The sequence below is a fragment of the Carcharodon carcharias genome, chromosome 16, assembly GCF_017639515.1.
Source record: "Carcharodon carcharias isolate sCarCar2 chromosome 16, sCarCar2.pri, whole genome shotgun sequence".
In the NCBI taxonomy this organism is placed as follows: Eukaryota; Metazoa; Chordata; class Chondrichthyes; order Lamniformes; family Lamnidae; genus Carcharodon; species Carcharodon carcharias.
The window spans coordinates 81,022,090-81,046,572 of record NC_054482.1 but is presented as its reverse complement, the minus strand read 5'-3'; the positions used below and the strand labels follow the sequence as shown (position 1 = coordinate 81,046,572).

General features: G+C 39.9%; 1 protein-coding gene across 6 annotated transcripts; it reads left to right on the top strand.

The window, feature by feature from the left end:
* The first annotated feature begins 43 nt into the window (after nucleotides 1–43).
* On the top strand, nucleotides 44–24,263 carry mutyh (mutY DNA glycosylase). Of its 6 annotated transcripts, XR_005945505.1 has the most exons (18): nucleotides 78–123; nucleotides 1,175–1,275; nucleotides 1,864–1,988; nucleotides 3,266–3,399; nucleotides 3,502–3,541; nucleotides 5,447–5,520; nucleotides 5,617–5,658; nucleotides 6,913–6,984; nucleotides 7,337–7,450; nucleotides 8,574–8,671; nucleotides 10,329–10,473; nucleotides 11,268–11,355; nucleotides 16,542–16,724; nucleotides 17,336–17,481; nucleotides 17,722–17,889; nucleotides 19,099–19,149; nucleotides 19,824–20,094; nucleotides 23,283–24,263. XR_005945505.1 is itself a non-coding variant. In XM_041208412.1 (17 exons), exons 3-17 carry the CDS (start codon nucleotides 1,877–1,879, stop codon nucleotides 19,959–19,961), a joined length of 1,605 nt encoding a protein of 534 aa, XP_041064346.1. In that variant the 5' UTR covers nucleotides 44–119; nucleotides 1,175–1,275; nucleotides 1,864–1,876; the 3' UTR covers nucleotides 19,962–21,890. The 6 variants fall into 6 exon arrangements, 5 of the variants coding, with proteins under 5 accessions (XP_041064346.1, XP_041064348.1, XP_041064349.1 ...); XM_041208412.1 differs by lacking the exon at nucleotides 23,283–24,263 and having other exon boundaries at nucleotides 44–119; nucleotides 19,824–21,890; XM_041208411.1 differs by lacking the exon at nucleotides 23,283–24,263 and having other exon boundaries at nucleotides 19,824–21,890.
* Nucleotides 24,264–24,483: the final 220 nt, after the last annotated feature.

The window sequence follows — 24,483 nt, the reverse complement described above, 5'->3', positions numbered from 1 at the left end:
ACCAGGTAGATAGTCCTACGGAGGTCCTTCTTTAGTGATGGCGCCTTTGAATAAAGTCTATAAAGTCGTGTTGTGCGGCGGGGATTGGTGTTGCAGTAGATCACCAAGCGAAACGTAGAGTGGGTAATGTTTAACTGTGGAATTTTATCAAATATTTATTTGCGTGTTATCTTTGGGTTTATCATTAGAGCCTGAAGAGATGTGGTGCAGAATGTCCTGGTGGTGACTGCTGCAATATTTCACACATTGTTTATGTATCCTGAAGCACATGAAAGCCTCTTTAGACAGCTTTATATTGGAAAGCAGAGCCGAAGTTCAGACACTCAAGTTTCAATAATGGTGACTCCTGACGTTTTTTCTAGGCCCATCCGAACAGGATATTTAGGATTTTCATTTTTCAAAACTGTGTTATGTTTGGAGAGCTAGTTGAACTGCATTATAATAGGGTCAATTTCTCTTGGTTATAGGTCTTAACGGGCAGAAAAGTTCAAGGTGATGCATTAAGAGCACCACAAAACAATTATTTGTGAAAACTGGACTTTTCTTCCAGCTGCATGCAAACTGGCATCAACACTTTAAGTATGTTGGACTAGGAAAGGCAATCCCAATTTGTATTTTTTTTCTTTATTCTTTCATGGGATTTGGGTGTCACTGGCAAGGCCAGCATTTGTTGCCCTTCCCCAATTGCTCTTGAATTGGCTTGCAAGGATATTTAAGAGGGTAGTTAAGAGTCAATTACATTGCTGGGTCAGGAGTCAGACCAGGTAAGGATGGCAGATTCCCTTCTCTAAAGAACATTAGTGAACCAGATGGGTTTTTACAGCAATCAATAATAGTTACATGGTCACCATTACTCAGGCTAGCTTTCAATTCCAGATTTATTGATTGAATTTAAATTCCACCAGCTGCTCTGATGGGATTTGAATCCACACCCAAGATAGTTAGCCTGGGCCTCTGGATTACTAGTCCAGTGACATTATCACTATATAATCATCTTTTGCAATTAATAACACAAATATGGAGAGAGTTGGAACCATATGTGTTTAAAGCACAGAAGCAAAGCTATTCTGCCCATTGTAGTTCTACCAGCTGTTCGCTAACATAATCCAATTGTTTTCCCACATATCCTTGAGTCTTGATCATTTTCAAATATTTGATCCACTTTCTCTTAAAGGATGCAACTACCTCTTGTGGCTTATCATTCTCTGCTGCAACAACATCTGTGTGAAGATATTTCTGTTAACTCACCAGTTAAATATGCTGCAGCGCACAAGTGTATGTATTGATTTTTGTCATGTGCACATTTTAAATTATCCTTTGATTAAAAACAATTGAGCTATTCAGGAAACATTTTAGTACCCATTGGGTTAGAGGAAATAAAACTTGCATTTACATAGTGCAGTTCACTCCTTCAGGATATTCCGAATCACTTCATAGGCAATGAAGTACTTTTGAAGTGCAGTAACTATTGTAATTTAGGCAAGTGTTCTCTGTGATTTTGTGCTCAAATTTATTGCGTGGATATTGAATCCCCTACCTTCATGATTCGAAGGTTGGTCTACTAACACTTAGATGAGGCTGCTATTTTTAAAGACAGAATGATAAAACTGAATGCAGGACTAACTTTAGGATTATTGGACCAGCTTTGCTATGCATAGGCAATTGCTAGAATCCATGAAATGCATCCTGCAAATGTTCAAACTGGATTTGGAAATGACCTTTTTATTCTTCACTTCCGTCAGGAATAATGTTCATTTCAGGAGGTACAGGGCAAATACATTGTCTACCAATATTTGCTCTTATGTTCTAAGCTTTCTTCATCATTGAATAGGATTACACAATTTTGAGCATGTTTTTCTCCAGAGAATATACTGTAATGAGCAAGTTGAGAACTGCAGTGATGGTTAGAAAAACATCATTAAAAAGAAAAGAAAGTCTGAAAAACTCTCCACAGAGGAAGAGGTTATGTCAGGAACAGATCAAAGAAGGTGGGTAATAAAGTTTTCAATCGTTGCTAACGATTTCAGTTAATTTGTTTTTCAATCATCTTCATTTACTGATTCTAGTTGCACTGATTTTTGTAGTTTTCTGAAATTTATGTGAGAGCTCTTTTTATGTGAGACTCTTTTTTCCTTGTGTGTTCACGAAAGCAACGAATTCAGTGCACTCAAAATCCTTCTCGTGCAGCTTCAGATCAGGTATAATGTGGGAAAAGAGCACTTCCAGTCTTCATGGAGACATTTCCGTTTCACACTCGAATCATTTTAACGGGTTCTGAAGGATGTTGCTAATTTTATGCCAGTCTCTGGGCAGTTTCGTGATGTGGACTTACACTCACTGGGATCTTTGTTATTGCCCATGATCATTTCATGCAATATATCCAGCCATCAAAAAGAACTGCATTTCACTTGACTAGATTCAAAGCCAGATTGTGGAGTGGCACCATTGCTCTTTCTCATGCTGCTTCCCAGAAATGTACAGATTTGTGTTCTTTTTTAGCACAATAGAATTTCTAAATGTATTAAAAACTGTCACAAAATGCCGTCCTGAGAGCAGTCAGGTACCCAGTTTTGGTTATGTCTTGTGTCAGATGTTTCCAGTTGTGGAATACATTTGCATTTTTGACTAAGGGATGGGCAAATTGGGATTGTGCTAGAAGAGGCAGTGTCAGGGTCAGCAGAACAAGAATGGGGCAGAATATGTTTGGTGGCATTTAAAATTGGAGGGGGGAGAATATGGGTGATGGTTGGTTGAACAGGTGTGATAAGGGTCGAGGAGGAAGGTGAAAGGTGGTGTTACATCTACAATGACACAAGGCTATTTGAGGGCTTTTTTTTTTGCACAACATGAGACTACTTTAGAAAAAAATCTGGAAAAAAGTGCAAAACTTAGGGCTCAAGCATGTCAGTAGGTGAATACTGTCTGCCAAATGGATCATTCTTGGCCCCATGACTGTAACAGGCACTAAAATTAATAGCTTGTTAGAGGAATAAAAATCTTAGTCTGCTTAGCAAACCAATGAGGTTTTGTTTATTTGAGAATCATTTGTTTTGATTTAAAACTGTATTTTCCTCTGGGGCAAAAGCGCTACTCCATATGTTTAACTGGAATTACAACTAGCTTCACCAAGTTTGACCATGTATCTCACTCCCGATACCCCCTGACATTGGAAATGTGTTTATCTTCAATGTGGCTTGCACATAATCTATATGTTTATAATAACTGCCCAGTGTTCTGGTTTTTGTTTTCTTTATTGCCTTTACAGAGTCACCCAGGATTGTACCTGTCAAGGAAATAGCCTACCATTCTTTTAAGGATCTTACTGAAATCCATTCCATTAGGGCGAGCCTGCTGTCCTGGTATGATAAAAACAAACGGGAGTTACCTTGGAGGAGAATGGTACGACCTGGGTGTCCAAATTCCCTTTCCCCCTATATTGTTCAAATTGAGGTCTGTTGTTTTGGAGTGTTTTATTTCATTAATGCCACATTTTATTTCTAGGTTGTGATAGAGTCTAATTTGAACAAAAGGGCTTATGCAGGTATTGTGAACTCTATTTTTGTTATCATTTTCTGCTCCATTCCATTGCTTTTGCTTTTTGTTCTTGTGTCTCCCTTTCCTGACCAAGATGCAGGATGGTGATCTGTTTCAGGGCCTCTGTCAATGTTACTGATGAACAGGATCAAGGAAGTGTGAGTTTACTCTTCTTTGTTGCAGGGCTTGGCGCTTGCTCACCACCACCACACCCCCACACTCCCCAGCCCTCCCAGTGACCAGCTTTGATCAAATCCTCGTAATGAAAGCAATTTCCAATTCCAATACTGACACAATATAATGTAGCTATTTATGGTTAACCTCTTCTGCCAGGTGCTGAGGTTATCAGTGAATGCTTGTTTTTAGCTTCTCTCATTGTGGTCTTTACAATGCCATGCTCTGTCTGTGTTGCACATTTTCCCTGGCCACTATTTAATGATCACCCACCAAGAGGTGTACTTTGGGATCCTTCTTTTACTATAAATACTAACATTTAATCATTAAGCTGTTCTGATTGTTCTCACTTTTACAGGTCCCTTTGCTCGTTTTACCTTTCTACAGCCTCTGCTGCAAGGCACTGCCACTGCTATTCTGGCAGCTGGAAAGTGTGTGAGAGCTGCTTAATTACTGATTTTCCTCTGAGTTTCCTCTCCAAGAGAAAATAGTTGGCTTCCTGACAGCCCTTCTCCCAATAGCACTTCTGAGATCATAAGCATCACTGGGGTTTATCTCATATCATCTCTGCATCTGTTGTAGGCAAATCACAGAATCACACAGTGCAGAAGAGGCCCTTCGGCCTATCGAGTCTGCACCGACACATAAGAAGCACCTGACCTACCTACCTAATCCCATTTACCAGCACTTGGCCAATAGCCTTGAATGTTATGCCGTGCCAAGTGCTCATCCAGGTACTTTTTAAAGGATGTGAGGCAACCTCTCCACCACCCTCCCAGGCAGTGCATTCCAGACTGTCACCACCCTCTGGGTAAAAAAGTTTTTCCTCACGTCCCCCCTAAACCTCCTGTCCCTCACCTTGAACTTGTGTCCCCTCGTGACTGACCATTCAACTAAGGGGAACAGCTGCTACCTATCCACCCTGTTCATGCCCCTCATAATCTTGTAGACCTCGATCAGGTCGCCCCTCAGTCTTCTCTGCTCCAACGAAAACAACCCAAGTCTATCCAACCTCTCTTCATAACTTAAATGTTTCATCCCAGGCAACATCCTGGTGAATCTCCTCTGCACCTCCTCCAGTGAAATCACATCCTTCCTATAATGTGGTGACCAGAACCGCACACACTACTCCAGCTGTGGCCTCGCCAAGGTTCTATACAACTCCAACATGACCTCCCTACTTTTGTAATCTATGCCTCGATTGACAAAGGCAAGTGTCCCAAATGCCTTTCTCACCACCCCACTATCATGCCCCTCTGCCTTCAGAGATCTATGGACACACACGCCAAGGTTCCTTTGTTCCTCAGAACTTCCTGGTGTCATGCCATTCATTGAATACTTCCTTGTCAAATTACTCCTTCCAAAGTGTATCACCTTGCACTTTTCAGGGTTAAATTCCATCTGCCCATTTGACCATCCCGCCTATATCCTCCTGTAACTCAAGACACTCAACCTCACTGTTAACCACCCGGCCAATCTTTGTGTCATCCGCAAACTTACTAATCCTATCCCCCACTTAGTCATCTATGCTGTTTACATAAATGACGAATAATAATGAATTAATTGATTTGCCAATATAAGTCAACAACTCCATTATCGTTATATCATGCAACTAACAGGATGGTCAAAGGCAAAGTCGATGATCCATGGTCTTTTGCCTAGCAATTGCAATGTTCCTCTAAGTCTTTCTTTTTTATGTAAATGTTCTGATGTTTTAAAATCCTATTCTCCTTCACAGTTTGGGTGTCTGAGATCATGTTGCAGCAAACACAGGTTGCCACTGTAATCAACTACTATAACAAATGGATGCAGGTAAAAAGAAAATTCTGATTGCTCTCATTCTGAGAATAGTTTTGGTTGATACAGGCAGCACAAGTCTTAATATCCTGTCACTGCTTTCACTTTCAGAGATGGCCGACCTTGCAGGATCTCACTAAAGCCACACTGGAGGTAAAAGGTGCCTTGGTCATCTGTTTGTATTAATTTCTGTCAACTAACATACTTTAAAAAAGTATTTTATTGAACAAATGCTATGAATTGATTTTTCCAAAGGCTTCTTTTAATTTGTATTAATGTTGCAGAGATTATATTCTCAAAGCAAAGCACTTTATTCTTTCTAAATAAAAGGCCTCACACAGTGAATTAGGTAACAGCAGTTTGTAAAGCTCTCTGTTTATGTTTGCCCATTCCCAGCAGAATAGCTAGCATCAGGGGTATGCTCATGCTTTCTATAAAGTTAGACCTTGTATGCAAAGTAATTTGGAACAGTGTGTCCAAGCTGGACGATTGATCTATTTGTTGTCTGGATTTAAGCAAAGAATTTCTCCAATGTGTCCATATCACTTTAGAAGACTATTAATGGCTGTCACATCAGATGCTTTTGAACATACTTGAGTATGAAGCATGTTTATTCACTGTTGTCATTCACTGAAGTAAGTAGCGATAGTGAATTGTTGAAGTCAGTCCAAACAACACAGCAGCTTTAAACCAGTTTATGAAAGGGTTAAACACATCCAGTTGCGTGGTTTTGATTTGTTTTCTTTGCAGATGTTTCTTACAGGCTAAAACTGGTATATCAAAACTGCCTCACTCTTGTATCTATAAATCCCTTGAAATAGTCTTACCCTTTAATAATTTGTTTGCAAGAAACCTGTACCTTCCTCGAATGATGAATAATGAACTTGTTTATGTACTCAAAAGCATGCCAGTGGCCACCTATAGTGGCTGATTGGATTAGGTTATATTGCAGTGAACAAGCTAGTTATTTCTAGCACTTGAGTTTGCTTGGTAACTGTTTAGCAACAGATGTGTGCATTTGGATAATCAGCTGTTTTTTTTACATGTATACTTCCTGCAGAGGCAACAGAATAGAAGCCATTCTCCCAGTATGTAGTTGTAGAAAGTATTTTGAGTGTCGTGCCTTAATTAATTTATTTTTACACTAGGAAATACAATACAAATAGAGAAAACCTCTTTTAAAAAATTTGTCTTAAGTGCCGATGAATTCAGACCCGAATCTTTTATGAAATTATGAAGCATGACTCATCACTCATTTCTACTGAGGAAACTGTTAATCTAGAGTTAATTCAATAATCTGGCCTTGCAGGCATCATCACTAAAATTCAAGTCATTCTTTTGATATTTTCACTCTGGTTCTTCCATGGAATAATGTAATAAATTTTCATCTCAATGCCATTCTTGCAGGAAGTTAATGAAATGTGGTCAGGACTTGGATATTATTCCAGAGGAAGAAGATTACATGAAGGAGCACGAAAGGTATCAGAGGCATTTTTACACAACTGGTACAGTTGACATCCTTTCATCTGTGCTTTTATTTAAAAAAAAAATTGGTTGTCAGCAATTTGGTTGAAGAGGAATTTTTAAATATATATCAAGATATTAACAATATTCAGGTGGCGTACTGTGATATGTGTAGTGGAGTTCTGGTCTATTCTGCCTCTCTGCGTGACCAGATTCAGAGCAGTGTTGCAGGAGATGTCTGAATGACACCTGTCCCATACTTGAACCAGGGATGGTGTCTACTACTAAGACACGCTAGAAAGAGGAAAGGACTTGATTAAAGTCCTGTAAAGTTATGCAATCTTTTTCTGTTTGCCTCTCCTCATAGGTTTTGTCAGAATGCAAAGGTGAGATGCCAAAGAGTGCAGAGGAGCTACAAAAGCTGCTCCCTGGGGTTGGGAGGTACACAGCTTCTGCCATTGCCTCAATCGCATTTGGACAGGTGAGGAAACAACATATCCAGGCCATTTCTATCCAAGTGCACAGCTAATTTCCCATATATGCGGTCAAGTTTATTCCATAAGTATATCCATATTGGTAAACTCTCTTATTCCGGGGTGGGAGGGGGGTATGAACAAGACTTCATTGTGAAAACTGTACTCACTTGGTACTGTAAGATTTGTCATCTTTTATAATCGAGGACTCTGACATAGGAAAACACTTTACTGTCAGGTACTCATCAGAAAAACCCAATTCCATTTTCAATTTTAAAATAAGTAAATGCACTGTAAGGTATTGATTCTCAATGTCCAGGATGATCATAAATATAGAGCTAGCTGATCTTAGTCATTCACCCTTGGAGCTCAAAATAAAGCTTTACCATGGAATTGTATTCAAGCAAGAATCAGGGAAGGAGTGAAGAGGAGGAATGAAAACAAAAGAGTGAATTTTAGGCATAGCAAAACTGAGTGATGTTGCAGAAAAGCTTTCTTGTACTTCAAGAAAGAAAGACTAGCATTTAAGTAGTGCCTTTCATGACCATAGAAGGCTCCAGAGCACTTTACAGCCAATGAAGCACTTTTGAATTATAGTCGCTCTTGTAATGTAGGAAACAAGGCAGCCAATTTCTACATAGCAAGCTCCCACAAATTATCACAGAAATGTGGTAATTGGGTTGATCAAGAGAAAAATATTGGCCAGGACACTAGGGATAACTGCCCTGCTCTTTGAAATAGTGCCACGGGATATTTTACATCTACCTGAGAGAGCAGATGGGGCCTTGGTTTGACATCTCATCAGAGGAATATTTTTTCCAAGTTAAAACCCTTAGAATAATAGACCTTGACTGATAGAATCTTTCCACCCTGGCCTATGAAACAAAAGTCTAAAGCACCATGTCACAATGACAGGAGCACAATAGGCACAAAGGTACCTGCAAAAAATGTAATACATTAAGAGAAAAAAATCAATTGATTGTGAATTACATTTTGTAAAATACTTCATTCACTGATGTGGCCCTAAATCATTATGAATTATTTATTCTCTTTTAATACACCCAAAAACCTCATCTTTCTGCTGGAAAAATTAGCAATGGAGATTTGAACTTGATGCTTTGCTTCTTGTAGGTAACTGGAGTAGTGGATGGGAATGCAGTACGAGTGCTGTGTCGTACTAGAGCGATTGGAGCGGACAGCACTAGCTCAGCAGTGACAGAAGCACTTTGGTAAGATTCACTTTTCTCTTACTGATGTAATATATGCACTGACTAGTGACATGTTAAGAATTTTAAAGAGGTAAATGTCCCTTTTGTTTTTTCTGATTTTATTTTTCTTACAATTCCCCCCCACCCCCTGCCAAAACCTACCTACCATTACTCTACAGGGTGGGTGTTATGTTTGCAGGCCTCTGACGAAACTGTTCAGTGAGAGAGCGAGCTAGTGTAACTCGGACAATTTTTTAAGCTAGTTTTCACTTCAGGGCAGCACTTTCCAAAACAGTGATTAATGTTGGGAACTCATCTGTGGAGAATTTTGCTCCTTTCTATAGTGATTGCTGTACAACTTGGTCTTTGTGAAAAGATGGGAGCGGTTAAAAGCTGTATGTGAAAAAGTCAACTTTTCATTACCGAATGCATCATTGTTTACCTAGTTCCAATTTGAATTTTCTCCCCTTGTTACATCATATGTATAGCATTCCCAGACTGGAAGGATAGGCAGACTGTCTGTTTGCAGGTGGCATGGAGATGTGTGAATCAGATTGAAAGTTTCCTCTTCATTACCACTGCATCCCCAACCACATCCCCCCCCCCTGCCCCCCCAAGTCCCCGGGCTGCATGTGGGAAGAATGTTTGGAGCTATTTCTCCTATCCCTTGCTCAAAGGCAAGGTTAAGATTTGGATGTAATTATGCAGAATGTTTTCCTTTCCTTTGTGTGTAATGAAATTGTAAACCTACTTTTCATAATGCACAGTACTCACAAAATTTTTCCCCAAATATAGATTTTTACCTTTGGATCTTTTAAAATCATCCTATCCTAAAATTCCAGCTTTCATGTCATCAATCACTTTCGTGGGCGAGGGTCAGCTTCCCATACCTTTGGGAGTGTTTATCCTCGCTGTACAAACGATGTAATCTTTTGGTAACAAAGCAGGAAAGCAAACAACAAACTCTGTTTGTTTGATAATTGTTATTGGCTACTGGAGCATCATCTACCTCCATAAGATCTCACTTCAATGTTTGAAACCAGTATCCTGCTCACAGATATGCAGTTTGAGCTCTGCCAGTCCCAGAACTCAATGCAGCCTTGATCTAAATATGGTCATAACCTGAATTCTAGAAGTGAAGTGAGAATGACTACCTTTGATTCATATCAGCATTCAGTCAAGTATGGCACCAAGCAGCCTTAGTAAAACTGATGTCCATGGGGGACCAGAGGGAAAATTCTTCAATGGCTGGAGTAATACTTGGCATTAAGGAAGATGGTTGTGATTGTTGGAGACACATCAGCTCTGATGCAGGACATTGCTGCAGGAGGTGCTCAGTGCAGTGACCTAAACCTAACTATCTTTCGCTGTTTCACCATAGGGTCAAAATAATTAGCTGTCATGAATTTAACTGAACAAAGCATGCAATCTTATTTGATCCAATTTAGCTTGGCTTATCTCCTGAAGCCTATCGTATGAAAACTAATTGAAATAGGCCTTGAAACCTGGGAATCAAAGTAAACTTGATATTGAGATCTGAAACACTTTTTTAAACTGCATATATACAATAGCTGATTCAAAAAGATATCCACTGATGAGAGTCCAAAAATGCTTAGTTTATGAGAGTCCCTTGATATGTATATTCTAAACTACTCTTTATGGTCTTGTTTCACTATAGGACGCTGGCCAATATCTTGGTGGACCCTGTTAGACCGGGAGACTTTAACCAGGCTATTATGGAGCTGGGTGCTACCATCTGTACTCCCAAAGCTCCACTTTGTTCCGATTGCCCTGTTCAGACCCACTGTAGAGCTTACCAACAGGTGTGTTTTAAAAGAGATAATGCGACTGACTATGGCACATAAAGTGGACACTAATAAATAACTTTTGTATAAATAACCAAGGAAAAGACCTGTATAACTATGGTTTACTTCACTAGATTGTATCATTCGTGAGCAAATGCAAAGTAAGCCCCCAAGACCACAGCTCCCCTGGAGTGCCATCCTAAAACTACCAAGGCACTCAGCAGCTCTACAAAGCTCCCAAACTTCCCACTACTAGAACTCACTGTCTACTTACCTAAAACATCTTCCTACTATATTTTTTTTGGGCATTAAAAGCTGCAAGGGATAAAATTATCCAAGTAGTTAAACTAGCTATTAATAGTCACTCAGTAATGCCTTGGTATGTTGTAAGCTTTTCATAGTGCCGATAAGGAATATTGGGGTAGTGTCAAGGGAACTTTACTCTGTATCTGAGCCCTGCTAAACATCTCCTTCGTGGTCTTCATGTTGTGCTGTGCAAAAAGTGGAAGAAGTTTTCATTTTCAGGAATTGACATTTTGGGTTTGAGTTTTGTGTTTGCTCAATTTTGTCATCCATGTGAAAATTAAGCCTGGAGACCCTAAACTGCTTCAAGAACTGCATAATGTGGTTGGGGTGAAAGAGAATGATAAACACTAGCTAATTTGTTATGTTATCAGCTCTGTATATAGTTATGTTTCCTACTTTACAACAGTGGCTACACTTCATTCCCTATAAAGCACTTTGAGATATTCTGAGATCGCAAACGGTGCTATATAATAACTAACCTTTCTTCTATTGATGGTATATTTCAGGTTATAAAGGAGGAGGAAGCAGTCTCAAAGAGACTTCTGGGTAATACCATGTCAAAAGTCTCCTGCACCCCAGATATTGAAGAATGTGGTGAGAATCAATAAATACCGAACCATATTATTTATAATTTACTGTACGTTATATTAAAACATTTTGAACACAAGAACATGTTGTACAGTAAGTCCCCGCTTAACATTGGCTCACTTAACATTTTACTTTAACATTGTTAATAAAATAGTGTTAATATATTCATTTAATGCTGGCAGTTTCACTATTAATGTCATTTGCCATAGACTTCTATTCTGTGACCTGTCTGCTGACAGTGCTCCTTCTCCTGCCCTCAGTCCCTCTTCTCCTCGCCTCCCGCCTTCGCCTCCTGGCGTTCCTTACCAGCCTTGTCTCCCACTTTCCTCCGGCATTGTCTGCTCCCCACTCTCTCCTCCAGCCCTAGCCTTCCAGCCTCGCCTCCTGGCATTGTCTGCCACCATTGCTTCCGTCCAGCATTGCCTGCTCCCCGGCCTTGCCTCTGATCTTAATTTGGTCCTTGGAGTCTGTTCTTCAGTTGCTCCTGGCTCCCGTTCTGAACTCACATTGAAGTCCTGGGCTCCATCTAGTCGCAGAAGTTGGTCAGTGCAGGTAGTCCTGGGGCTTCAGCTGCTACTTGCACCAACCAACTTCTGCCACTAGATGGAGCCTGGTCAATCTATAGGTACTGTAGGTGAGTGTAATTTTTAAAAATATTGTATATTGTATTTCTTTTGTACTTAGTTTGCAAAATAAAATGCATCACTATTTCAGCTAGGAATGCACAGTGCTGTACATGTATGGTACAGTGTTTCAACTTGTACATTGTCTTTTCTGGGCGAGAAACGTCCCAAGGAACCTAACTCTGGCTTTAACGTTGACTCCCATGGAAACCTATGATTCACTTAAAGTTGTTTCACTTAAATTCACAATTTTCAGGAACGCAACCACAACTTCATATGAGGAACCTCATTTCAGACAAGAAACAATTTATAATTTTGAGTGGTATTTTTTCAGATTCATGGAACCATAGAAAGGTTATGGTGCAGAAAGAGAACTTCAGCCCATCGTGTCTGCACCGGCCAAAAAGTGAAAAAAGAAACTAGCTGCTCATTTTAATCCCACTTTGTAGCATCTGGTCCATAGCTTTGCAGGTTATGTGCTGCCAACAATGTAGATCTAAATATCTTTTAAATGAGTAAGCGTTTCAGCCTCAACCACCAACTTAGGCAGTGAATTCCAGACACCCACCACCCACTGGGTGAAAAGGTTTTTCCTCATGTCTCCTCAAATGCTTCTACCAGTCACCTCAAATTTATGCCCCCTTGTAATTGACCCCTCAGCTAGGGAAACAAGTCTATCCTGTCTAAAACAAAAACAGAATTACCTGGAAAAACTCAGCAGGTCTCTACCCTATCTAAGCCCCTCATAATTTTGTACACCTCAATTAGGTCACCCCAGCCTCATCTGTTCTAAGGAAAATAACCCTAACCTATCCAATCTCTCCTCATAGCTGCAATTTCCGAGCCCTGGCAACATTCTTGTAAATCTCCTCTGCACTCTCTCCGGAGCAATTATGTCCCCCTGTTATGACTAATGCAGTTAGTAAAACGAAGTTATTTTAAAAATCCCAGAAGGGACCTTTAAACAGCTGTCATAACCAATAATTTTAAGTGTTATGTTTGAGATGCGACTCTAAAATCAGGAATCAGACCACTAGTTCTTGAAGGTTTACATTAAACTAAATGAAACGTTTTATTAATTTACACAGGTTAAAATATATATACATGGCTACAAATTACTACTATCATAACTTTTAACAAATTCCCAAACTATTCTCCATTAAGGCAACAGCAACCCATAGACTTAACCAAACACCAGACAAAGCATTTTCACCATACACATCCAAAATGAGGTTCCTTTCACTGGGGAGCCAGCTGGAGGCTTGCAGCTGCCTTTTGATCTTACATTGCCTCTGCCTGCACACCTGAAAACTACTGAAGTTATACCTACCATCACTGATTGAATTCAAATTCTCATTGTCTCACCAGTCTCTTTGCACTTTAGCTTTTAACAATGAAACCCCATTCATTGTACCAATTTTATTAGTAATATAAACATATTGCTTGGTAGCTGTTAGAAAGGCGTCAAATTTTCACCCCACTTTTTGAATGCTCTATTTAGAAAATGCAAATGCACACTATCTCTCTTACATATAAAAACTAGTACATATCAAAGCACCCAAACTAGCTGGCTTTAATCCAATTAAGAAATACCCATAGACTAACTCTACTTTAAAAGAAAAATATTTTCCATAATATTATATACATTAATAGCGCTTCATGACACCTTCCTATAATGTGGTGACCAGAATTGTACACAAAATTCCAGCCTTGGCCTAACCAGTGTTTTATGCAGTTCCATCATTACAGCCCTGCTTTTGTATTTAATACCTTGCCCAGTAAGGGAAAGCATTCCATATGCTTTCTTGATTGCCTTGTCCACCTGTCCTGCCTCCTCCAGGGACCTGTGGACATTCCCTCCAAGGTCTCTCACTTCCTCAACCTCTCTCAATAACTTCCCATTTATTGAGTATGCCTTTGCTTTCTTTGCCCTCCCCAAATACATTACCTCACACTTTTCATGATTGAATTCCATTTGCCACTTCTCTGCCCACTCAACCAAACCATTGATGTCATTCTTGTAGTATCAACTACACAGCCAATTTTTGTGTCATTTGCAAATTTCCCAATCATGCCTCCCACATTTAAATCTAAATCATTAATATATACAACAAACAGCAAGGGCCCCAACACTGAGCCCTGTGGAGCACCACTGGAAACCGTTTTCCATTCGCAAAAGGTCCATCGACCATTACCCTTTCTAACCTGTCACTGAGCCAATTTTGGATCCAGTCTGCCATCTTCCCCTGTATCCCATCAGACCTCATTTTCCTGACCAATCTGCCATGTGGGACCTTGTCAAATGCCTTACTGAAAGCCATGTAGACAACATCCACTGCATTGCCCTATTCAATCTTCCTTGTTACTTCCTCAAAAAGTTCACCATCTTCCCCTAACAAAACCATTTTGACTATCCCTGATCAATCCATGCCTTTCTAAGTGTCAGTTTATCCTGTGTCTCAGAATTGTTACCAATAATTTGCCCACCATCAAATTCACACTGACTGGCCTATAATTTTTCTGGCCTACCCCTCGCATCCTTTTTAAATAACAGTACAACTTTCACAGACCTCCAATCCTTTGGTACCTCACCTGTATCTAGTGAGGATTGGAAAATGAAACTTAGAGCATTCACTATTTCCTCCCTGGCTTCCTTCAGCAGCCTGGGATACAATCCATCTGCGCCTGGTGATTTATCCACCTTCAAAGATGCCAGTCCTTCCAGTACTTCCTCTTTCACTGTGCTTATTGTATCTAATATTTCACACTTCTCCTCCTTTAACTAGAATGTCTGCATCATCCCTCTCCCTAGTGAAGACAGAGACAAAGTACTCATTAAGAATCCTGCCCACATCTTCTGTATCAACCCACAAGTTACCATGTACAACTGTGATAGGCCCTACCCTTTCCTTAGTTATTCTCTTACTCTTAGTGTACTGGTAAAACATCTTAGAATTTTCTTTGATTTTACCTGCCAATATTTTTTGTATCCTCTTTGTTTTCCTAATTTCCATTTTTACTTCACCTCTGTACTTTCTTTACTCCCCTAGGTTTTCTACAGTATTAAGTCTTTTGTGACTGTCATAAGCTTTATTTTTCTGCTTTATCTGTATGCTTCTGGACAACCAGAGGGCCCTAGATTTGGCAGTACCACCCTTTTTCTTTGTGGGGACATGTCTACACTGTGCATGTAGAATCTTGCCTTTGAATGACTCCCACTGCTTTGACACCATTTTTCCTTCTAATAGCTGTATCCAGTCCACTCTCGCCAGCTCACCTCTCAGCTTTGTAAACTTTGTCTTCCCCTAATTTAGAACTTTTACTCCTGTTATATCTTTGTCCTTTTCCATAATGATGCTAAATCTAACTATATTATGGTCACTATCTCCAAAATGGCCCCCACTACTACATCCATTTGTCTAGCTTAATTTCCTAAGGCTAAATCTAGAATTGCGCCCCGTCTTGTTGGGCTTGTCATGTGCTGGCTAAAAACAGTTCTCTTGAATGCAGTTCAAGAATTTTCCCCTTCACACTGTTTATATCCCAGTTGATATTAGGGTAGTTGAAGTCCCCAACAATAACAGCCCTACTGGTTTTGCACTCAGAAATCTGTCTACATATTTGTTTTTCTAACTCCCTTCCACAATTTGGGGGTCTATAGTATACTCCTAGCAGTGTGGCTGCCCCTTTTTTATTTCTGAGCTCAACCCATATGGCCTCATTTGACGCTTCATTTAGTATACCTTCCCTGCTCACAGCTGTCATTGATTCTTTAACCAATAATGCTACACCCCCACCTTTTTTATCCCCCTCCCTATCCTGCCTGAAAACTCTAAATCCAGGGATGCTGAGTTGCTATTTTTGCCTCTCCTTAAGCCATGTTTCCATTATAGCGTTGATATCGTGCTGCCATATGTCTATCTGTGCCCTCAGCTCATCGGCTTTATTTACTATGCTCCTTGCATTTACATATATACCTTTTAACACTGCCAATTTCCTGCGCTGTACACTTTTTAACCCGTGCTGCTTCTGTCTTTGAGTCGCTCACTAATTCTCCATCTCCCATTCCCTGCTCTGAATTCACCTTCGGGTTCCCATCCCCCTGCCAACCTAGCTTTTCATTGTTTTTTTAAATCCATTTCTGAGTGAAATATTACTAGGAGGTGGCTGAGAAAGGCCAGAAAAAACTCATCCTTTCATTTAAAATTTTCTTTCATTTTTTTTCTACCATCCTGAGGCAAAAAAACAGTTGTTCTCCCCAGTGCCCTAGATCTGGAACTCAATATTTGGAGAATTACAGAAAAATTCTCCGCACTGATTCCCCCCACATTATTATTCTCTGGGAACTTCAGAATTTGCATACAGTATTCAATTCACTTGGACAGGAGTCCAGCCCAGACTGATCAAATCTCAGAAGCAACTTGCTGTTGCTTGATCCAAATGCGGACAACGTGGCTCACCTTGATCCTCTATCCAGTAAGTTTCAAAGACAACATGTCATTGCCCGACAATACTTCATGATAGGCAAACTGTGAATATCCAATAAAGTAATATTTCTGTTTGTTGCAGGGAGCTGCTCCTTATGCTTACCTGACAAAAAATCCTGGGTTAGTAGTCTCGGAGTAATGAATTTTCCAAGGAAACCTGCAAAGAAACCACCACGAACAGAGCGAACGCTGACGTGTGTGGTGACACGGAAGAGGAGTACTGGTGATACAGAAGAATACTTCCTAGTTCAGAGACCCAACTTTGGTACCTGTTGTCTACTGAAAACAATTTGAGTGGAGGCGGTATGGGGACAAGAGAGGGGAGAGATATTATAATTCTATTGTGTTTGCTTTTCACCACCTTGAGAGTTGTAGCAATAGTAGTAAATGAAAGAAGTGACTTTAAGTGTACATGTCACTGGAAACAATGCCCTCTCATTTGGCATCTGAAAACACATTCTACTAAATCAGTGAAAGCTCCAAGAGCAGATCCACAGATTTCACAGCGCACTAAGCTGAACTCAACTGAATATCTATTTAAGTGGGCATAGTTGTACAAATCTGGGGTGGGTGGGTGGGGGGTCGGGTTGGGGGGGTGGGTGGCGTAAGTATGAAGCACAAGGATGTAACATGGCAAATATTGGTAGTCTCTAACAGAGGCAATAGAATGCCTTGTGTGAATAATGTGTATATATGTGTGAATAATGTGAAGTATTATAATATAGTAGATAACTTTAGAGGTTGTGGTTTCTCTACATTACAACATTGCCTGCAATTCAGTCTTTCTTTTATCTTTTTCCATTTTTTTCTGCAGTTGCACAGAAACTGGAGCTTTGAAGCTATTAATTCATTGTACTATATCCTTCTGATTGTTAGGACTGTTGGCTGGAATGTGGGAGTTCCCCAGCATTCTATTGGAGGCCGAGTTGACGGAAAAGAAGCAGAAGCACATTATTTTAGATCGACTTACAGAATTATTGGGGAGATCGGTTATGGAGGCAAATTTGCGTCACCTGGGCGAGGTGAGTTTGGAAATGTTGACTGAAAGTGGAACTCGTGCTCAATTTCCAGGAGTCCAGTTTTGGATTAAAACCATCAAAATATTTGAATTGAAGCCATCATTGCAGTAATATTGTTTAGCACCTAGATGTATGAATTTGATGGGATGGTGTATTATTACATTTACAGTGTTCTACTGATATCAACCAACCAATGCACCAATCGTCAAGATAGGTTAGTCATGTTATTTTTCTATTTTTTAGGTAGTACATATCTTTTCTCATATTCACCAGACCTACCAAGTGTACAGTAATTCATTTAGTGATGCAGCCATCAATACTGTGAAGCAGGAGCAGACAGAATGTCCTTCCTTCCGCTGGGTGACCAAGGCTGAGTTTCATCAATCAGCTGTGTCTACAGCCATGAAGAAGGTAAAAACCCTGGATATGTTTAGTTATGGAATCTGCTGAGTTGTGTGAGTGAAGGAACAAAATGAGAGGGACAGGACTTTGTAGCTGTGAACACTGTTGGGCTTTAAGCTTATAACTTGAGGGCTCCTTAGTGATGATTTGCTACATCTGAGCAGTTTCTGATTTACTTTGTTGATCTTCAACTCTGAGGAGATTTTTTTGGGGGGTGAAAAGGAGCTTTAATCTCCATTTTGCAATACTTAAATGAGGACAGTACTTATACTGAAAGCATTATTTCCTTTCCCCTGTCCATTTTTAACTTGGATAGCAGTCTGTCAATTTTGTGCACTAAATGTGGACTCTCTGAAGTCTTCAATTTAAAATTGAAGGCACAGATTTAAGGTGATTGGCAAAAGAATCCGAGGCAACATGAGAAAAAAACTCTTGGACAACAAATTGCTCGGATTTAGAATGTGCTACCTGCTTGGGTGGTAGATATTGATTGAAAAATAGCCTTCAAAAAGGAATTGAATAAATACCTAAAGGAGAAAAAACAATGCAATGATATGGGGAAAGAGTGGGAGACCAACTGGATTGCTCTTTTGAAAGGACCAGCGTAAACTCTGACTGAATGGGCTCCTTTTGTGCAGTATTATTCCATGATTCAAAGCAACAGTGAGTGAAGGAGTGAAGGTTTCAAAATATGGAAGGAGAGAATTTAAAAATGGTCAGTACAGTTTCTGTAGTTGACCTGTATAGGGCCAATTAACTGGGCTGCAAGCTCTTTCTTAATTCATGCTATTTAATATACTAAATTTTGTTACTAAGATTCTGATCTTAAGGCTTCAACATTTTATAATTGTGGGTACACACATCACATTACTCTACCAGAAATAAATAAGGCTCCTCTTGTTACTTTTGTAATTTGCCTGCAATATGCACCTAATCCAATTGAGAGAATGGACTGGAGGTCCGGCGGTATCTCTGTCACTGATGTTCCATAGCCTAGTACAAGCGTGCCCCTGCGCCCTCCACTTTTAATTCAATGTAAATGAGGATTGAGATAAGCAGTGAGCTATTTGAAGAGTTGTGGGCTTGTCCCCATGCCCTCCTACTGCGTGGAACAATATGTTTGGGCTATGACACAGTTATCTCCTAAAAGTGAATGATTTATATCTTTGGATCAGAGTTCACAGCTTGATGTTTTAACTCTTTTCATCATACTTTCAGGTATTCAGTTTATTTAGCCAGTCGTGTATGAACGAAAAGCTGCCTGTCAAGGTAACAACAACATCCTGCACTTATATAATGACGTTAACGTAATAAGCATCCCAAGGCACAGGGGCATTGTAAAATAAAATATGACTGGAGGAGATGACAGAGGTGGTGGTGAGGTAGAGTTGAGCTTTGGCTGCATCCAAGCGAAAACTAATGCTGTGTAAGGTAGCTGTTGCAATTTACTTTTGCATTTTCCTACTTTTGTTCACCATATTATTTTCTACACCCTCCTATTTTAGTTGTTGTGATCATTAGGTATAGTCATGAAAGATTCACCAGCTGTTCATGGTACATTGCCATCAAAATGTATGGATAGTAGCCTACTCCTTGACTAAGTTTGTCAAATGAATATCTGAAACATGCATTCCAGGAAGGTTCTTAGTTTGATGTTTGGTTTGTGCTGAGGTAGATGATCTTTGCTAAGTGACTTTACAGATGCAACTTTTGCTCTTAGTACCACAAATTAGATGAAGGAAAATTGGCGAAGGCTACAGCTCCTCATTGCTTTCTGTGAGCCTGCACATGTGAATGTTGGGTGGACAATCGATTATGATTCCCTTTATAATCAAACAAGGCTTATATACGAATAATCACAGTTTTTTTTAATTAAAACAGTTTATTTAGAATTTTTGGTTAAAAGTAATACTGGTCCAATTTGCATTTTGATCCCGCTGCAGGGTAACAAGCGAGAGCGTGATTCTGTACCAAATGGGGAAGAGCGGAAAGGAAGAAAACACACCGCTCCAAAAGACAGTGGGAGGAGACAGCTCTCAATGGACAGTTTTTTCAAACCTGCAGTGAAGGAACCCCTATAGCTGGCCGGAGAGAGCAGCCAGTCAACACTTCATCTTTCACCTCATCAAGCCCAATCCAGGATAAGGCAACCTGGATAACTGCAGCTGAAGACTCCCATTGAATGCCAGCAAAGACCAGTCTATTCCTTCAAAGGTGATGAGAAGAAAGGCTCTCTTAATGTCTGAAGAACCCCATTTACATGAAGTTAAGAACATGCTACATTATTTTTCACATTAGAGCAACATTTGTGAGTCAGTGATGTGCAAGTGTGTGCAGTCCCAAAGGATTCACAACACTAATAGCAGTCCAATAGTACAGCATTGTGCTCTCTGCTCCAGGTGTCAGCTGTTTGTGATTATATTGCAATTCACAAATAATAGCCAATTTGAGACTTGGGAATTCTTGGTCTGCCTTGTACTAAGCACTGTGCTTGCAAGATGGCTCTTTAAATTTTTTTTTACATAAAATACACTGACAGTTGTTTCCTAGTAATCAATTGGGTTTTCAGTTGATAAACATTGTTCCATTACAGTTGTTATTTCTTTGGCTGGACAAGATCTTACACTGTGTGTAAAATCACTGCTTGTCATTGTTGGCCAGGACACCCATCAGAAGCACAAATCTTGACCCAAAATGGAATACACCCCAAATTTTACTGTGAATAAAACAATTGGAGTGATTTCAAAACTCTGATTGATAGAGTACTGCAATGAATGTGAGCTCAGTGATGGAGAGAGATGGAGTGCTACATTGAGTATGTGCTATATGTCATGGAGCGTCACCTACAATCAGTACTGGTCATCACTGTTAGCATAAAACCCATCAAGAATAATTTTTTAAAAGTTGTTTTTGCAGTACTTAAATATCTAAGATGTTTAATCTTGGAGGTCAGATGAATGTTATAAATGGTTTTACCCAGGGTTGTAATTTTATTATTTGATTTCCCCCACTTAGTTATGTTATTGCCTTTTAATCACTCCCAAGTATCTAGTTCTCTCAAGTCTGAAGTATTTGATTAGATTACAGACTTTCTTCTGTCATCGGAAGAAAAAATCCACATGGTGCGGATAAAAACTAAAATAAATTCTATAAAACATGGAACTGAAATTACTAACTAATGGGATTTTTATATATGATTTAAGTTCATCTGTTTCTTATTTTTGCAAGTATGAAGAACAGATGCAGTGCTTAACATATATTTTCAGCATGCATGGATTTTATATAAAATTGATATTTACTTCTAATTTACTGCATTTTTAAAAATATACAAACATATGAACTAGGAGCAGGAGTAGGCCATCTGGCCCCTCAAGCCTGCTCCATCATTAGATGAGATTACGGTTGACCTGATTGTGCCCTCAACTTCACTTTCTTGCCTATCCCCTATACCCTTTGACTCCTTTTAGTCAAGAATATATCTACCTCTGCCTTAAAAATATCCAGTGGCTCTGCCTCCACTGCTCTCTGGGGAAGAGAATTCAACAGGCTCACGATTCTGAGAGAAAAAAATTCTCCTCATCTCCATCATAAATGGGAGACTTCTGATTTTTAAACTTTGTCCCTGAGTTCTAGTCTCTCCCGCAAGGGGAAACATCCTCTCAGCATCCAGTCTGTCGAGATCCCTCAGGATCTTATATATTTCAATAAGATTACCTCTCATTCTTCTAAACTCTAATGGATACAGGCCCAACCTGTACAACCTTTCCTCATAAGGTAACCCCTTCATCCCAGGAATCAATTGAGTGAATCTTATGAATTGCTTCAAATGCAATTATGTCCTTTCTTAAATAAGGAGACCAGACCTCTACACAGTACTCCTAGATGTCGTCTCACCAACACCCTGTACAACTGTAGCAAAACTTCCCTACTTTTAAATTGCATTCCCCTTGTAATAAACCCTAACATTCCATTTGCCTTCCTAATTACTGGCTGTACCTGCTAACTTTTTGCGATTCATGAACCAGGATACTCTGTACCTCAGAGTTCTGCCATATCTCTCCATTTAAATAAGATGCTGCTTTTCTATTCTTCCTGCCAAAGTGGACAAGTTCACATTTTCCCACATTATACTCCATCTACCAAATTTTTGCCCACTCGCTTAACCTATCTATATCTCTTTGCAGATCCCTTACGTTATCTTCACAATTTACTTTCCTACCTATCTTTGTGTCATCAGTAAATTTTGCAACCATACATTCAATCCCATCATCCAAGTCATTAATATATATTGCAAATAGTTGAGGCCTCAGTTACTCTATTCCTTTTTAAGTAGCTGTAGAAACTCTTACTTTTATATTTCAAGATAGCTTTCTCTCCTTTGTTTTCTTTAACAGTGTGCTCTCTGTTGGTGAAGTTAGGATAATCCTCAATCATCTCTCAGACAACTTAAGTCTGCCTTAATGCTGATACAGAGCAAAGTACTGTGGATCCTAGAAATCTGAAATAAAAACAGTAAATGCTGGAAATACTCAGCAGGACTGAGTGATTCCATGGGGAGAAAAATGGGCAGAATTTAATCCCCCCCCCCCCCCCAGGTGAGCGAGTGGTTGTGGATGCCATATAATGGGTTGGAGAATCCTGACTCGCCCCAGTTAAGTCCAGGGCGGGAAGGTCAAGAGCAGCCTTCCAGCCTGGAGCCGATTTGAAACCCTTAAGTGGCCACTTATGAGCCTCATCCTGCCGCCACTGGCTTCAACCAGCTGTGGGTGGGTCCATGCCACGTGGGCAAACTGACAGGTAAAGCATGGTGAGCATCCTGTGGCCTGGCGGGAGATCCCTTCTTCTTGGGCGCTCTGTGCCCAACAGTGGGACCCACAGGAAGTCATCCCCCTGCCCTTTACCCCAAAACTTCTGTTCTCTCCCCCCACCCCCCCCACTTCTGTCACAGCACCTCTGATTGGCTGATATCTTTTGAAGGCAGGACATGTGCCCTGCAGGAGAAACTTCTGTGGGAAATTCACAGGAGCAGAGAACCCCAATAGCAGCCAGCAGACCAATTGGGATTTAATCCTGATGGGGTTCCTGGAAATGGCCATGGAGCTGTTGCCACTGGCTCACCAATTGGTGGATGGGCTCGCCATCACGGCCATTAAATTTTGCCCAATGTTTCAGGTCAGCTGCCTGTTGTGCATTGTTTATACTTGTATGCTGGAAGCGGTTTGTTTCTAAGAGAAAATATATGCTGCTATTTTAATCTGTGGAGCATCTTCACAACACCTTTTTAACCTGTATTACTCTAGACAATTTTTGTACCTTTTTAATGCTCCTACTTTTACAAATAAATGCTGTGGAATATGTTTGCTTTTCTTTTTAATTCTCAATCTGAAACCTCCTAATTACAGAGCAGCACATACGGAAGGCATTAAGAAAAAAAGAAGGAATTTATATAGTGCCCTCACTATCTCAAAGCTAAGGAAGTACTTTGAGGTGTAGTCACTGTTGGAATGTAGAAAACAGAAGAGGCATAACAATGTCTTAGAAACAACAATGAGATAAGTAGCATGATAACTTTATTTTTAGTAATAGAGATTGAGGGCAAATGTTGGCCTGGATACCAGGAGACTCCACATACTCTTCAAATAATATAATGGGATCCTTTACACCCATCTGAGAGAGCAGATGGAACCTCATCTGAAATACAGCATTTTCACATAGGAGCATCATCCTAAATTATACGCTCAGAACACTGGAGTGGAGTTTAATCTTTCTGATTCATTGGTGAGAGTACTACCACTGAGCCAAGATTGAGACCTTATTAGCACACTTCATCATTGAAGAGGAATATTGCCTCAGTTTCATGTGATTTAGTTTCTTATTAAAGGTGATCACCATTTAAAACTATGATAATGTGCTTACTGCTAATAATTACTTCATACCAGCTTGGCTCAGTTGTGAAGTTCAAGTCTTGCACCAGGATTCGAGCCATAAACTGGGCTGACTCCCAACTACAATTTCTACACTGAGAAACCAAGATTCTCTTTGGCACTTAGTGTCTCAGATGGACATCACATGATAGAATTCTTCCAGTGTCTTTCCCAATATTTCTCCCTTAAACGCACAAGGTTAACTGGCAATAACACTCTAGTACAGTTATGAGCTACCAGCTTAGATTAAATGATTAAGTCTCTGGAGCAGGGCTTGAACTCAAAACCTTTTAACTCAGAGGTGAGAGTAAACCCAATGCGCTAGAATTCCCTCACTGAACCCCTCTGCATAAGGTCCTCCCCATCCCCTTTAAAAGCCGCCTTAAACCTATCTCTTTGCCCAAGTACTTCACTGCCAATCCTAATATCTCGATGGCTTGGCATTCATTTTCTTTTCAAGTGTGCCTCTGTACATTGGATGTTTTTCTACATTAAAGGTGTTTCATAAATACAAGTTTTTAATTAATTTTGGTTATTTCTATTTTCCAAAGAGATCCCAATGCTGAGATTTCATCCTTTACATTTTATATTGCATGGATATCCACTATTAATCGTATACTTCCGCTCCTTGTACTTCAAAATAAAAGTTTTTGTGTTAGTTAAATTTCCATTTTAACAA